This window comes from Nycticebus coucang, chromosome 6, assembly GCF_027406575.1.
Source record: "Nycticebus coucang isolate mNycCou1 chromosome 6, mNycCou1.pri, whole genome shotgun sequence".
Classification (NCBI taxonomy): domain Eukaryota; kingdom Metazoa; phylum Chordata; class Mammalia; order Primates; family Lorisidae; genus Nycticebus; species Nycticebus coucang.
This window is the reverse complement of record NC_069785.1, coordinates 122042186-122058659: the sequence shown is the minus strand read 5'-3', so window position 1 is coordinate 122058659 and position 16474 is coordinate 122042186. Positions and strand designations below refer to the sequence as shown.

Below are 16474 nucleotides of genomic sequence, written 5' to 3'. Positions count from 1 at the left end.
CAAGGTTCGTATCATACACTTGAAAATGGCTGAGTTATTTTAAATGTTCTCACCACCAAAAAAAAATTTTTTTTAATATATGAAGTAATGCATATGTTATTTAGCCATTTCACAATGTATACATATTTCAAAATACTATTTTGTACAATTTTTATTTGTAAAAAAAAAAAAAAAAACAGACCTGAGCCAAATCCTGAAATGGGAGCAGTGAAACCTCGTCATGTTTGGGGCTGTCCTGTAGGTCCTTACATTTCTCTTTTGCTTCATAGGAAACCAGCATTGGCCCCATTTTAGCGAATTCTCCCACTGGTTCCCCATGCCTTTTCCAAATGTCATCTTGCTAAAACCTCGTTCTCACCCAGGCCCCCCTCTCTATTGTTTCACAGATGCAAAGAGTTTGGCAGAAATGTTGATAAGGTGGGTATCCCTGAGCTCTTTCCTCTCTCCTCCCTTTTCCCTTCTCCCCTGCAAGGGACTCTGGAGCCTCCCTTTGTACTTCCATGGTAGGAGACAGGCTTCTAAGATGCCACTGTCCTGCAAAGCCCTCTCCCCCAATCCCTTATGGCCACCTATCTCCCCAGCCACCTACCTCCCAACCTTCTCTTCCATAGCAAGAACAACCGAAGCTTTGACACCCCTGTGAAAGGGCCACCCCAGGGCCCACGGCTACACATCGACATCCCCAGGGTCCAGCTGCTCATCGAAGACAAAGAGGGCATCAAGCAGCTGGGTGAGTGACAGGTGTCACAAGCTCTCTGTCCTGCTCTGGTGTGCTTCCCCAGGCTTCAACCCATGGAGGGCAACCACCAGCCCTCCTGGCAGTGCTCAGGGTTCTGGCAGCAGCCCCGTCAACAATTCAACAATCTTGGAACTCACTGCAGCTTGTCTCCCAGGCTAAGCTTTCTCCTCTGTCCAATAGGGAGAATTATAGTATTGGATAAAGACAAAGAAATTTGGCTAAGCACCCGTAGTACAGTGGTTATGGCACCAGCCACATACACTGAGGGTGGCAGGTTCAAACCTAGCCCTGGCCAACTAAACATCTGCAACAACAACAACAAAAAGACAAAGAAATTTGGGAAGAGAAATTTGGAAAAGACTCCTGGTGATTGTCTTTCTTTCCCCTAGGAGATGACAAGGCCACCATTCCAGTGACAGATGCTGAGTTCAGCCAAGCTGTCAACCCACAGAGTTTCTGTACTGGTGTCTCCTTGCACCACCCAGCCCTCATCCAGAGCACAGGACCCCTCATCGACATGTCTGACATCCGACCAGGAACCAGTATGCATTATTCCCGGGGAGACAGCCTTCTTCTCATACATGGTGTCTTGGGCACAGCATGGGGCAGATGTGATAAAACAAAAGTGGAGGGGAGAAGCAAGAGAAGAATGGAGTAGAATGGAAAGGGCACTGTGGTTAGAGTCCAGAGATCTCCAGGGCAGACCTACTTGCTGTGACCTAGGGCATATCACCAACCTTATCTCTCTAAGCCTCAGTTTCCTGTTGGGCATTTTTGCTGTCCAAGGACAAGAGTACTCTATCTCAAGTACTGTAACTCTGGACATAAGGACATCAAGGACTGTAGGGAATGAATGGACAGTCAGGAGAGGACCTCACATTCTTTTCCAAGTGGCAAGAAAAGATAGGGTAAGAGTGGAGAGCCAGGATGCCGTCCACTGGTTTCAACCTTGATTCTTCTATTCTGGGGCCAGCCATGGGGTCAAGAAAGGCAGCTTGGTCAGCATTCCCAAGGGAGCTTCTGAGGCTGCTTCTGCCTCCTCCTTTGCTCCCACTGCCCCTTTCTGATAAACACCAGCTGCCCAAGCCCTCGTGTCCTCAATTGGAGGGTGTTATTTTTTGCTTCCCTCTGTCCAGATCCAGTGTCCAGGAAGAATGTGAAGTCAGCCCACAGCACCCGGAACCGGTACTCAAGCCAGTGGACACTGACCAAGTGCCAGGCCTCCACGCCGGCCCGTACCCTCACCTCAGACTGGCGCACCGTGGGCTCTCAGCATGGTGTCACTGTCACTGAGAGTGACAGCTACAGCGCCAGTCTGTCCCAGGACACAGGTGTGCCCAAGGCCCTGCCTGCAAGCTGCCCACCCTCCTCCAGTTCCCCAGCATCCATCTCCATCTTCCATTCTTCCCAACGCCTACACGTCAGCTCATGAGGGCCAAGACACAAGTCAATTTCATTTCTAGCTGCTCACTGATTCACCATGTAGCTGGGACAAAAGCACTTGACCTCACGGAGTTCTGCTTGGTCAAAGATTTCATTGTGCTCTCCCCAAAAATTGTCACAGAAAATGGTACAAAGGATATTTGTTGGAGAAAATAGGAAGTAGGGGTGTTCAGGGGTTGGTCACTTATTTTTAAGAATGAAATATTCTCTGCCTTTCTTTAACCAGAGACCCCACTTCTGCCACCACTGCCACCCTCACAGGAGCTTATCATTCTGGTGACAAGATCATGACCAGGATTTCAAATGGCTGCTGGGGTTAGGAGCAGGGGAACTGCTCAGTCTGGTCTCATTTGCACGCTTCTCCCCATAACTACTCCCTTCCTCTGAACCCCACGCCTTCTCTGTCCCCAGACAAAGGACGGAACAGCATGGTATCCACTGAGAGTGCCTCTTCCACCTACGAGGAGCTGGCCCGGGCCTACGAGCATGCCAAGCTGGAGGAGCAGTTGCAGCACGCCAAGTTCGAGATCACAGAGTGCTTCATCTCTGACAGCTCCTCCGACCAGATGACCACGGGCACCAACGAGAACGCTGACAGCATGACCTCCATGAGCACGCCCTCCGAGCCCGGCATCTGCCGCTTTACTGCCTCCCCACCCAAGCCCCAGGATGCTGACCGGGGCAAAAATGTGGCTGTGCCCATCCCTCACCGGGCCAACAAGAGTGAGTGGTCAGGCCATGTCCTGGGCTGTGTCCCCTGGCCCCAATCCCACAAGGCCTGGCTAGATCTAGTCCTACCAGCCCCTAGGTCCGGCCAGCCCCGCTTGGCTCCTTGGCAGTGCAGGGGAGCCCAAAGAGCATGAACTTGAGAGCTCTCAGTGTCCTGGCTCTGTCTCCTAATATGTTTATGGCCTTGAGCAAGTCACCTAACCTCTTTAACCTTAATGTTCTCATTTGAAAAATGCAAATGGTAGTATCTTCTTAGCTTTGTCATAATAGGTATTAAAAATGATATAGAGGCGTGGCTTATAGTAGAGTCTTATTAAGTGCTGATCACTCCCTTGATCAGAAGCTGTGACAGGATGGAAAGTGACCCCTCATGGGGTCTCCACCAATGGCCTCTGGCCTCAATGTTAGTTGCACTTAATCCAGACCCATAATATCAAACCTGGCAGCTCAGCCACGGTAGGCATATGTCATGGTGGGCAGAGACTTGGCCTGCCTGGGAACTTGACCCCAGGGGCCTGGCCACAGCCTATGACCTCAGAGATTGGGAGAGCAGGTCTAGGATTGCCCGGGGGATCCCTCGGCAGACACTGAGGACACAGGGTACAAAGCACAGATTACCCAACACTGCAGAATCTGGTCTGCTTGGCACTGGCTGCGCTCGCAGGCAGGGGGCGGTGGCAGGGGCTCCAGGGCATCTAAAGAAGAACCTGGAGTAAAAGAAAGTCCTCAAAGACCAGTGGCCCTGAATGACGTTCTAACTGTGTGAATCTGGGCAAATTCTTCAATCTCTCTAAACCTCAGTTTCTTTACTTGCAAAATGCAGACAGTATTAACCAATCCTGGGGGCTGGTGCCTGGCACGGCTGGCAGGTGATAGAAGCGGATGCTCACGGAGCAAAGGGGGTGGGATGTGGAGTCTGGGAAGATGCCATATGGAGGCAGCTTAAGAAATTAAGGCAGAGGCTTAGCCTTGTACTCAGTGGTTAGGGCACCGGCCACATACACCGGGGCTGGCGGGTTCGAACCCAGCCTGGGCTTGCTAACAACAATGACAACTGCAACAAAAAAATAGCCGGGCATTGTGGCGGGCACCTGTAGTCCCAGCTACTTAGGAGGCTGAGGCAAGAAAATTGCTTGAGCCCAGGATTTTGAGGTTGCTGTGAGCTATGATGCCACGGCACTCTACTTAGGGCAACAAAGTGAGACTCTGTCTCAAAAAAAAAAAAAAACAGAAAGAAAAGAAATTAAGGCAGTGACAGGGAACGATATTCCTTTCATCCTCAGGGTTAAGAAAAGCTTTCTGGCAACCAGAGTTGTCAGGAAGTCCTGTGGGCTCTCCACACCTAAAGCTGACCAGCCTGTAGTAATCACTGAACAAGGCTCAATTTATTGAGCAACTATTAGATGCGCCAGCCACAGCACTTTCCCTACTTCATCTCATTCACTCCTCTCAATATGATCATTAGATAAGGAAACTGAGGCTCAGAGAGGTCAAGGACCTGATCCTTCCTCTCTTCTTTATTGCCCAGGTGGTGGAGGGGCTCCTAAGCCAGATCAGGGAGAGGAAGGGGACTTGAGGTGGGGTGGGGGTGAACAAGCTGGTTCCCAGAGGCCTCTGCCTCCAACATCCTCTGCCTCTCTGCTTCCAGGTGACTACTGCAACCTGCCCCTGTATGCCAAGTCAGAGGCCTTCTTTCGAAAGGCAGATGGACGTGAGCCCTGCCCTGTGGTCCCACCCCGTGAGGCCTCTATCCGGAACCTGGCTCGAACCTACCACCCCCAGGCTCGCCACCTGACCCTGGACCCTGCCAGCAAGCCCTTGGGCCTCCCACACCCAGGGGCCCCCGCCGCCGCCTCCACGGCCACCTTACCTCAGAGGACTCTGGCCATGCCAGCACCCCCAGCCGGCACGGCCCCCCCAGCACCTGGCCCCACCCCTGCTGAGCCCCCTGCTGCCCCCAGCGCTGCCCCTCCGGCCCCCAGCACCGAGCCTCCGCGGGCCGGGGGCCCACACACCAAAATGGGGGGCTCCAGGGACTCACTTCTTGAGATGAGCACGTCAGTAGGGAGGTCTCAGAAGCAAGGGGCCGGGGCCTACTCCAAATCCTACACCCTGGTGTAGGGCACGGTGAGGAAGAGCTGGCTACGCTGGGACCTCGCTGCACCTCAGCCCTCACACACCAACTTGGCTGTTTCCTGCATTATTTATATGAAACTGACAGACAAAAATCAACCAACGACAGAGCAAAAACCCCCAAGTCATGAACGCTTGTACATAGAACTCTTTTGTACAAATGAAAACTATTTTCTTCTTCTCCATGAAGCCAGGGCACAAAGAATTTGACAGTACAAGTCAAATCCCCCACCCCACAAAATACGCGTGGAGATATATATACATATATAGAGATAGGGACACATCGACGAGCTATATATCTATATATTTCTCTCACCCTATTTTGAGACAGAGGCACAAAGACTCAGCAATTTTTTCCCTCCTACTCACCCCCCTCCAATCTAGGTGGTTTTGACAAAGACACAACTCAGAGACACTGCATGCGATTTTACTGTTCCAAGAAAACCAGGAGTTGCTTCAATTTGCAGATGCTTATGTGTTAATACCTTTTTCTATGAAAAAAGACCCAGCGCCGTGTGCAATAAAGGTTATGTTTCTAGGTGGTAGCTTTTTTCCCATCTGGCGAGGACCAGTGGGGAGGGAGGAGAGACCTCTGCCTGTCTCTTGTGAAGAGACTTTGTAAGAATCCTGGGCTTTCACGCCACACTTTAAGCTTTATAAAAGGCTTTCAATTAGCCAGGGTGCGTCCTCTCCTGTTCTCAGAACTATGCCAGCTCTAAGGGGGACCAGCTCTGTGGCTTTCAGTAAGCGCCTAAACCTCTCTGCGCCACAGTTTCCTTAACTGAAAATTGAGGGAAGCTTGTAGCAGATGAAATGAGGTAACCTTGGCTCACCAAGTACAGGAGAGCCCTGGATGGGGAGGGGTTGTCTACCAGCTTCCCTCCCCTGGGAGAGAACAGGGAGACGTGGCTGCACACAACCACTAGCCAGGAGTGACAGGAAATTTACCTTTGAATTGGGAACAAGGCTGGGCATGGTGGCTCACGCCTGTATTCCCAGCACTTTGGGAAGCTGAGGTGGGTGGATCACCTGAGCTCATGGGTTCGAGACCAGCCTGAGCTAGAGTGAGACCCCATATCTAAAAAAAAAAATAGCCGGGCATCGTGGCAGGCACCTGTGGTCCCAGCTACTTGGGAGGCTGAGGCAAGAGAATTGCTTGAGCCCAAGAGTTAGAGGTTGCTGTGAGCTACGACACCAGGGCAGTCTACTGGGGGTGACAAAGTGAAACTCTGTCTCAAAAAAAGGAATCAGGAACAAGGAGGGAAAGGACATATTTTCCACAGGGATCAGGCCAGGGCTGAAGTTCTAGGCTGATTGTCAGAGCAAGGTGAGGGCAGAGGGAGAAGAGAGGTCATCGGAGGCCAGAGGGGTGAAAAGGTCTCATTACAAAGAAGAGGGACAGGGCTCAGCCAAAGTGAACCAGGTCAGCAGGCACACCAGGTCCCTCCCTGGTTTCTAAAGAGCTGGCATCTTGGCTGACTGCCAGGTAGAAGAAAATGAGCCTACAGGGAAGCGCAGGCAAAGTACTGAGTGTGTGCAGAGGAAGAGCAGGGAGGTGGCGGGTGAGCTGAGCCTCCAAGGATGTGAAAGTTTGGAGAGGCAGAGGCAGAGGCAGAGTCAGGACACCAGCAAAAGCCCGGGGGCATGAAACTGGTGGTCTGGAGGGGAACCCATACCCCTGCTGTGGTGAGGGCAGCTGGAAAAGGAAGCAAAGGTTGTACTCAGGAGTTTGAGACCAGCCTGAGCAAAAGTAGAAAATTTAGCCGGGTGTCAAAGTAGGTGCCTGTAGTCCCAGCTACTTGGGAGGCTGAGGCAGGAGGATCACTTGAACCCAGGAGTTTGAGGTTGCTGTAAGCTAGGCTGACACCACAGCACTCTAGCCTGGGCAACAGAGTGAGATCCAAAAAAATGGGCCAGGTGCAATGGCTCACGCCTATAATCCTAGCACTCTGGGAGGCCGAGGCAGGTAGTGCTTGAGCTCAGGAGTTAGAGACCAGCCTCAGAAAGAGTGAGACCCCTGTCTTTACTAAAAATAGAAAAAACTAGCCGGACTTTGTGGTGGGTACCTATAATCACAGCTACTCAGGAGGCTGAAGCAAGAAGGCAGCTTGAGCCTTAGAGTTTGAGGTTGCTGTGAGCTATGATGATGCCACAACACTCTACCTAGGGCAGCAGAGTGAGATTCTGCCTCAAAAAAAAAAAAAAATTAAAAGAGAGAAAAGAAAAGAAAGAAGATGAAGAAGTGAAAGGGGCTCCTGGGTGAGGACTTCAAGTTGGAGCTGAGTTGTGGATGAGGAATCTGGAAGGAAGGTGAGTGTGGGACCTGGGGTTCCCCAGCAGCTGAGAGGAGGAAGTGGAGTGGGTGGGGAGGGGTCTGTCCAGCATGCAAGCAGAGCATACCTGTCAGCCTGGAATGTGTGATCTTTAACAGAAACATCTTTCAAGCAGCAACTTATGTCACAAACATCCTCTGAGCTCCTGGCATGTGCAGGATGCAGAAGAGTCCCAACCATGAATAACTACGTTCCCAGGTAAAAGAGTCTGCACCAAAAGAGGGGAGGGGCGGACAGTCTGTACTTCTTGGTATTCCTAGACTCACAGAAAAATGCCCTCTCAGCCCCTAACACCCAGAAGCCACCCCCAGAGAACCTGCCAACAGCATCAGTGAAGACGAAGGCCTTGGATTCCAGACACGCGGTGACAGCCCATATTCCTTCCATCTCTGGGAGGACAGAGACGCCGCCCAGGGCCGCGTGCGCCATCTGCAGGTCATATCCAGAACTGCAAGCACAATGATCAAACCTAGAAGGTTCTTCCCAGAAGGCTCCCAACCCCACTCCCTGCACGCTGGGCACTGGGGAAACAAGCACGAATTAGATCTGGCTCCGGTCAACACAGGGAAAGAACAACTCCCCAGAGGCTGGAGTGGGCAGAAGATGGAGTCACCCGCCTAAGGGTGGCAATGCGGGGAACACAATTGTGAAAATACAGATTCCCCATACTACATGCCAGGCACTTTGCAAAACACATTCCTCCCACTGGCTCCTACTACCTCATTGCAGATTTGGGGGACGGTAACATGATTTCCATTTGACAAGTCAGAAAGCTTTGGGGAGTTAAGTAACTAACCTGAGGCTGGAAGAACAATAAGAATTGGAGATGAGAGGGCAGGAATCATGAGTGTCTTGATCCCTTAACTACTGAGCCAGAGCACCTGGGATTCCACTGGCCAAAGTCTGTTTCTGTTCTGCCCCAAGGACGTTGCTAGGCGAAGGGTCCACCAGGTCCAGGTGAGCAAGCTGGACTTGCAGACAGGAAAGCAGTTGTGTGGAAGCATCAGTAACCAGTTCAGGCAGGTGAGCCAATGCCCAGCACTGGATCAGGGGGTCTGAGGTAAGTGGGGATGGATGCAGCTCTGGGGGCTGCTGGAGAAGGCCTGGGACCTGAGATGGACTGTGTAGGATGACAAGGATTTGGAAAGGCCACAGAAAAATAAAGCTTGATTGGGGGGGGGGGTCACGGTATATGACACACCTCTTGGGGGCAGGACACAATTATAAGAGGGACTTTACCTAACAAAAAAAAAAAAAAAGAAAGAAAAGAAAAGTAAAACTTGAGGGCGGTGCCTGTGGCTCAAGGAGTAGGGCGCTGGTCCCATATGCCGGAGGTGGCGGGTTCAAACCCAGCCCTGGCCAAAAAACAAAAAAAAGGAAAAGTAAAACTTGAGCCAGTTAAACTTGTGTTCAACTGGGCTGGGCCCCTTCCTATAAAGGACAAGTTTCTGGAAGTTCAAACGACTTGTGCAAAATCCATGTAATTTTATGTGCTAATAATCTCTAACCTTGAAATGTTCTTCAGCTGAACCACAAGCCTACCTGTCTGGCCTGTACCCAGAAGCTAATTCAAAACTCAGCAGAGAACCTGCCCCTTCTCATTCATCTCCAGCTCATCCTCACTAAACTATTTATCTGGAGCAACCACCTTAGGCACTGGCTTGTTCCTTCCCAGATCTCCACTTTGTCCACTATAGACAAGCCAGCCAGCTGTCCTCGAGAGCCTTGATACTCAAAGTGTGGTCCATAAGCAAGCAGCACCCAGGAGCTTGTTAGAAACGCAAAGTCTCAGGCCTCACCCCACAAGCAGTGAATCAGGATCTGCATTTTAGCAAAATCCCCAGAGGATTCATATGCACATTAACATCTGAGAAGCCTTCTCTAGAAGACCTTCAGAGAGGGTCTTTTAGACCCTAGAGAAGGGTTTTTTCCCCTTTCTACCAATAACCAGAGCTAGACTCTCTAGATTCATATTTACCTGAGGAGCCTGTTAACATATAGAAGCCCAGACCTCATCAGTCTTAACTAAATCAGAATTTATTGACAGACAGCCCAGGCATTTATATGTTCTTGGTGGTGAAAGATACATAACATAAAATTTATCATTTTAACCATTTTTTTTTTTTTTTTTTTTTTGTAGAGACAGAGTCTCACTTTACCGCCCTCGGTAGAGTGCCATGACGTCACACGGCTCACAGCAACCTCCAAGCTCTTGGGCTTAGGTGATTCTCTTGCCTCAGCCTCCCGAGCAGCTGGGACTACAGGTGCCCGCCACAACGCCCGGCTATTTTTTGGTTGCAGTTTGGCCGAGGCCTGGGTTTGAACCCACCACCCTCGGTATATGGGGCCGGTGCCCTACTCACTGAGCCAAGTGTAAACCTCAGCAGTATTAAGTACATTCACAGTGCTGTGCAACCACCACTACCCACTTCCAGAACTTTTTCATCATTCCAAAAGAAACTCTCTACATGGTTAATCAATAACTCCCCAATTCCTCTTCTACTTTGGCTTATTCTAGTTTCCCCATCTAAGTAGAATCCTATGATATTTGTCCTTTTGTGTCTGGCTTATTTCCCTTAGCATAACATCTCTGAGGTTCGTTATGTTATAGCATACATCAGAATTTCATTCCTGTTTAAAGATGAATAATATGCCACTATTTATGACATTTTGCTCAGCCATCCATCTTCTGACCGAGCCCTGAGTCGCTTCCACCTTTTGGCTGTTCTGAATAATGCTGCTGGGAACACGTTGTGCTTGAGTCCCTCTTTTCAGTTCTTTTGGATGTATATCCAAGGGTAGATTTGCTGACTCATATGCTTATTCTAGGTTTAACTTTTCAAGGAATGCACAAACCACTTTCCACCAGGCATTTGCATCTTTAACTATCAAGATGATACCCAAACCTGTGTTCCTTGACAAAACACAGTGAAGCACTTCCTGTGAGCTGCCTGAGCTAGGCCTGAAGGTGCACAGGCCCTGTGGGTCTCTTTCTGCCCCCAGATGGGGAGGAGGAGGAGGACTACAGGGATGGCTAATGTCTACCAAAGCCTCGTTACTGCCCCTCCCGTGACTACAGTTTCAGGCCCCGTGACTTCTAGGCAAGGCTATGACCTTGAGCTCTGAGCAGTAGAATATGGCAGAAGTGATACATCTACTTTCAGGCCTGGCTTATAAAATCCTTCCTTGCCAGCCTCCACGCTCACCAACTGGATGTCAGTGCCCAAGCTGAACTTGGAAGGTACTTACTGAAGATGGCAGAGCCTCTATCGACTGGGTGATACATCTGGGTAGACCAGACTCCAATGACAACTGGCCTTAATGTGAGCAAGAAATAAACATCTCATGTATCAAGTCACTGAGATTTCCATGTTTATCTTTATGATAGCTAGCAACATCTTAACTTTACAGGAAAGGACGAGGAACTTGGCTCACCATGGACATTGTCCCTTGATAATCCAGGTCCAGGGCATCTTCCCCACACGCCACCTCCTCTCCCTCTACATATCAGATTCCTACACAGGCAAAGGATTGGGCTGGTGAGTAGGGAGGAGGAGGGAATGGTGAGTAGGGAGGAGGAGGGAATCTGCGTGTCTGTAGGAGAGAAAGGTAGAAGGACCAGACCAGGCTTGAGCCTTGAGCTGGAACTCCTTCCTTCCTCCCAGAATCACACCTTCTTCTGGGCAGTGGCAGTGCCACCCCAGGCAGAAGGCGAAAGAGCGGCTAGCAGGAGGGTGTTGTCCTAGAGGTGATCCATGTTTGATTTTAGTGTCTGTAAGACTCAGAAAATCTCAGGACTCAAAGAAACCTTCAAGGTCACCTAGTCCGGGCTTCCATCCAAATCATGAATTCCTCCTACAGTCAGGAGGGTGGACTGGCCTTCCCGTGGACACCTAATGATGGAGAACTCCTCCCTGCCCTTGCCTGCCCGGCACACCTTTGGACAGTTCTACCAGCAACCTCTCCCCCACACTAAGCTTGGGCTGCCCCCTCCGGCTTCCACCATAAAGGCTTGCTATCATCACCCCTTCGGGCCCACAAACAAGCATCATTCCTCTCCCAACAGGACAGACCTCCCCATGTGGTATTTGAACATTGTTCTTAGATGACGAACCCCACAAGGGCAGAAAAATGTTCCATTCCTTCCCTGTTACATCCAGAGCAGTACGTGATTTACTAGAGACAGACAGAGAGAGGGTAAAGAGTGGGAGAAATGGGCAGAGAGGAGATCGGGAAGACTGAGACTTAATGAAACTTAGTTCCAAGGTATAAGGAAACAACACAGGCCAGGCACGGTGGCTCACACCTGTAATCCTAGCACTCTGGGAGGCCAAGGTGGGTGGATTTGCTTGAACTCAGGAGTTCTAGAATAGCCTGAGTAAGAGCAAGACCCCATCTCTACTAAATAGAAAATACTACCTGAGCATTATAGTCCCAGCCACTTGGGAGGGTGGGGATCGCTTGAGACAGGAGTTTGAGGTTGCTGTGATCTATGATGATGCCCCCTGTACTCTACCCAGGGCAACAAAGTGAGATTCCGTCTGAAAGAAAGGAAGAAAGAGAGAGAGAGAGAGACAGAGAGAGAGAAAGGAAAGGAAAAGAAAATACGACAGAAATCGTAATACCTGCTGCCATTTATTGAGATCCTGCTTGTGCTAAGTGCTCTGCTCTCCATGTGTTAACACGGATGGATACTCTATCTTCACCACTACGTGTAAAAAGCGTAACTCCTCTGAACACAAAATACCCATGCAGTTCAGTCTCAGAGCAGTGGGACTGGTCAAAGAACCTCCACCCAGTAACCAAAAGAGAAGTTTTAAATAGCTCGCCCATTAGCTTTTTTTCTAATGACCTTGAAGGGATCCAAATGACCTGATGGAAGTAAAGCCCACTGACACCCTTCCTCCTCCGAGTCCTCACACCCTGCACACCACCAGGGCCTAGGCCTCCACCAACTCTTCTTCTTTTCCACCCTTCTCAGCTCCATCCTTTTCTCCTCTGGAGAACTTTCTCTCGGAACAGCAATGGTTGGGTACAGGGGAAGTAGAGGAGGTGGGAGAAACAGCGACAAGGCAGGCATCCTCTCTGGTGAGTAGAGGGAAGGAGCTAAGGATGCAAAATGAACGTGTCCAGAATTTTGGCCCTCAAGAGGTATTATTGCCATTTTATTGGCTAAGAGAAAAGTCAAAGAGGTCAGGTGACTCACACAAGGTCATTCAGCTAGCAAGTGGCATAGGCCAGGGTTTGAATTCCAAAGCCAGTGTCCAACCAAACCCCTCAGAATCCTTCACAGAAGCCCAGGTGAATTGAGCATCTTCTGTGTGGCAGGCACCATGCAGAGCCCTGTGATGGGAAAAGCAGGGACTGCAGAGTCACATCTCGGCACTCACTTTCCAGCTCTGTGGCCCCGGGACAGCAGCCGCTCCTCACAGACCTCAATTTCCTCTTCAGTGAAATAGGAAAATAATCCCTGCGCTGCCCCAGGTTGCTGAGACGGAAAGGCCATAATGAAGGTTAAGTGCTTTTAACTGTGGAGGTGGGATCAGGTGAGATAAAGACCACCAGCTCAGAGGGCAGATCCCAGAGAAGCTGGAATTTGCCTGATCTGCCCAGGTTTGTGTCCAGAGCAGCAGGTGAGCTGTGAAGGTCCCTTGCTGTCCTGGGGAACCTACTGAAAGTCACCAAGACAACACGTATAGGAAGGGGAGCTCTGAAGGGCGAAGATATCCTTAAATCCACCATCTTTGCTGGCAACCAGGAGCTGGCCCTGGGCTGCCTGACTCCAAACAGGAGTCTTTAAGTAGAGGGCTCACGTGTGGTAAAGTGTCACCCCACCCGTGCCACTGTGTCAGTGCCCTCAAGGTCCCCACCTCACCAAGGAGGTCTCAGCCAGACAGGATCTCTGCCCTGAAGTTATTATCTCCTTAACTCTACCCTTCCCTGCAGTGAAGGCAGATGATGCCGTCACAGGCCGGACCCTGCGCGTCCCCAGCTGCCAGGGCCCGCCAGCACCTTGGTGACAAACTTCGTCGTCCACCAGCTCCTTCCCCTCCCTCCTACAGGCGTCCACGCTGCCTGTCATCTGGGGGCCACCAAACCTCTTCCCCAGGAGAAGGCAGGTCCCACACCTCTGAGGCCCTGAGACCCCTGCATACAATGACGCAGAGATTAGGGAACAGCAGCTGAGTCCCCAGGTAGATTTCAGGATGACAGGACATCCCATGGATAGGAGCAGAGAGCAGCCTGAGGAGCTCATCGCTGTAGCAGGCCAAGACTTTGTGGGACTGCAAGGGGGTACTCGACATGGGTTATCTCATTAATCCTCTCAGTGTGAGGTAGTTTCAGCTCCATTATAAAAATAAGAACCTGAGGCCTAGAAAGAGGACTCATTTCCCAAACTTCTCATTCTCTGCTAGTAAACAGCAGCCAGAATTTGAACCCAGGTCTTTTACAGGCATAATATAGAGGCAGCCCAATAGAACAGGTCATCCGAAGGAGTCCTATCTCCACCCCTACCTCTGCCCCTTTCTGATTCTAGGCCTAAGTGCCCAGGCTGCCCAGCAGTGGCCCTACGAGGAGACTGATCACTAGGAGAGTGGTCAAGCCTGTGTCCTCAAACTTCCAGGTCCACATGGTTGACAAGCATGAGCCACTCTTGGGCTCCAACCCACGGTACCATCTCTCAAGCCTGCTCTGCCTCTTGTCTGTACCTCTGCCTGCCCCAGAGTCTATGCATTCCACTTCTCCCCTCATCTCCCTCCCCTCTCCTTCCCCTCTGCAACCCTCTCCTCTCTACTCTTTCACACATAACTGGCCATGAAGAGGAACACAGTCCCTCAGCAAATTTTTCCTTGTTTTGTCTTTGTGTCCAAGACTTTTGCTGTTACTCAGGGGAAGTCACACAAGTTCCAGCATCTAAGTCATAGCTCCTGACCTCCCTGCCGGGGTGGTGATAACGACAGCTAGCTAGCATTCACTGAGGGCTTGCTACCTGTTGAACACTGTTCTGGGGACTTCTTCAGCCTCCACACCACTTTAAGGGATAGATAATACTACCAACCCCATTTTCACAATATGAAAATTGAGACATAGGCTGAAGTGGGAATCCTTGTTTGATTCATACTCTCTCTGCTGTTAACTCTGAAATGGGACTCCACAAACTGTCTCTCTGCTCACTACCTCCCAAGAGCAGATGTCCCCCTCCTTTGTACAATACAGGCCATCAGGAATGCTACCTTAGCCCTCCAGAGAGTGAAGCCAGGAAGCAGGCTGACCTCTCTACCTAGGATTTTTTTTTTCTTTATTAAATCATAGCTGTGTACAGTAATGCAATCACGGGGTACAATGTGCTGGTTTTATAAACAATTTGAAATATTTTCATCAAACCAGTTAACATAGCCTTCATGAATGGATTAATAAATTGTGGTATATGTACACCATGGAATATTATGCAGCCTTAAAAAAGATGGAGACTTTACCTCTTACACGTTTACATGGATGGAGCTGGAACATATTCTTCTTAACAAAGTATCTCAAGAATGGAAGAAAAAGTATCCAATGTACTCAGCCCTAGTATTAAACCAATTTATAGCTTTCTTATGAAAGCTATAACCCAATTATAGCCCAAGAAGAAGGGGAAAGGGGAGGGTAATTGGTGGGACCACACCTACAGTGCATCTTACAAGGGTACATGTAAAATTTACTAAGTGTAGCATATAAATGTCTTAATACCTAGGATTTTTAAAACTAGGAGAGAGGGGCAGCTCCTGTGGCTCAACGGAGTAGGGCGCCGGCCCCATATGCCAGAGGTCACGGGTTCAAAGCCAGCCCCGGCCAAAAAATGCAAAGAAAACCCTAAAACTAGGAGAGCACAACCTGCAGCCCATCCTGCTAAGTGCCTCTGTGCTTCCTGGAGGTGGGGGCAGCACCCTGCCAGTCCATGCTGCCCCCACACACATCATTTCATCACAAATACTATATAGAAGAGCTCTCCCTGCATAGCTAGGAGGCTGCCTGGGAGCCAGTAATGCACGTGGGAGTGAGGGCTATGGCTGAGCTGCTTAATGAACCCATTAGGTCTCTCCCAACTCCAGATAATCATCCCAAAGACCCAGATCCAGCCCCCTGTCTGATCAGAGTGCAGAGCCTGGTGGAAGCAACTGACATATGGATTAAAGTTCTTTCAAGAAGAAAACACAGGAGGGAGAAAACTAACCAGATGTTCTAACTCAAAGAAGAGGGGTGGTGATCCTTCTTCCCAGGCCATCTTGTCCTAAGCCTGGCTCCAAACAGTGGCCATTGGCCACCCCAGAGTATGTACGAGAGCCTGTCCTACTCCCTGCATTCTGGGGCTGGCATCTCCACAGGCCTGCAATCACCACCCTTTGCTCTGCTTCAAGGAGCCCCGGCATCCCAATGAGAGCCTAAGGGTCAAAGCATTGCTGGGAGCCTCTCCACAGTCCTGCTAGCCTTAGAGACCCCGGCAAGGAAAAGGAGGAGCTATTGGACCCTTGGGGAATGGGTCCTCCCAGGGAGGCCTTGTGGGGCCCCACGGGGAAGAGGAGCAGGGCTTTGAGGTCAGTGCCCCTCTCTAGAAGAAATGCCACCAGATCTTCCAACGGCACTCACAATCAGGATGACAACCGTCGATGGAGCTAAGTGCTCTATGCTGGGCGTGTATGTGTCCGCACTGTCCTGGGACATGCTGTTAGAAGCAGAATACCTGGCCATTTCTTCTCCTCCCATCTGATAAAAAACGTTGGCAGATTCTAAATTACAAGGACTCACATTTACATTTGTCTGCCGTCTCCCCAACCCTACTCTGATGTGAGTAATCTTGTGATAGCAGGACACCAGCACCTCTGTTTTACTCTTCCAGAGTGACAATGATAACGTCTCATATAAATTAAGGTTCCCATTTCAATGGACTCACTTACTAGAAACAAGGTCATCGCCAATGTGTATGCTGACACATGTGAACCACCAGCTTCTGGGAATGGGAAATCACGGGTGTATTCTTGTTTCAAATTAGAGAACTGGAAAAGAAGAGTAAGCCTGTCTTCCTTTGGCTGTAGTCATTCATCATGGCAAACACTGT

General features: G+C 50.2%; 1 protein-coding gene across 1 annotated transcript in view; it reads left to right on the top strand.

Annotated features, from left to right (window-relative positions):
- The window catches only part of DSCAML1 (DS cell adhesion molecule like 1), a 346450-nt gene extending 340868 nt beyond the window's left edge, over nt 1–5582 (top strand). The window contains exons 28-33 of the mRNA XM_053593394.1: nt 387–417; nt 612–730; nt 1129–1281; nt 1876–2070; nt 2594–2905; nt 4560–5582. Coding sequence (XP_053449369.1) covers nt 387–417; nt 612–730; nt 1129–1281; nt 1876–2070; nt 2594–2905; nt 4560–5032 — 1283 coding nt within the window. The 3' untranslated portion in view covers nt 5033–5582. The remainder of the gene's footprint in view (nt 1–386; nt 418–611; nt 731–1128; nt 1282–1875; nt 2071–2593; nt 2906–4559) is intronic.
- Nucleotides 5583–16474: the final 10892 nt, after the last annotated feature.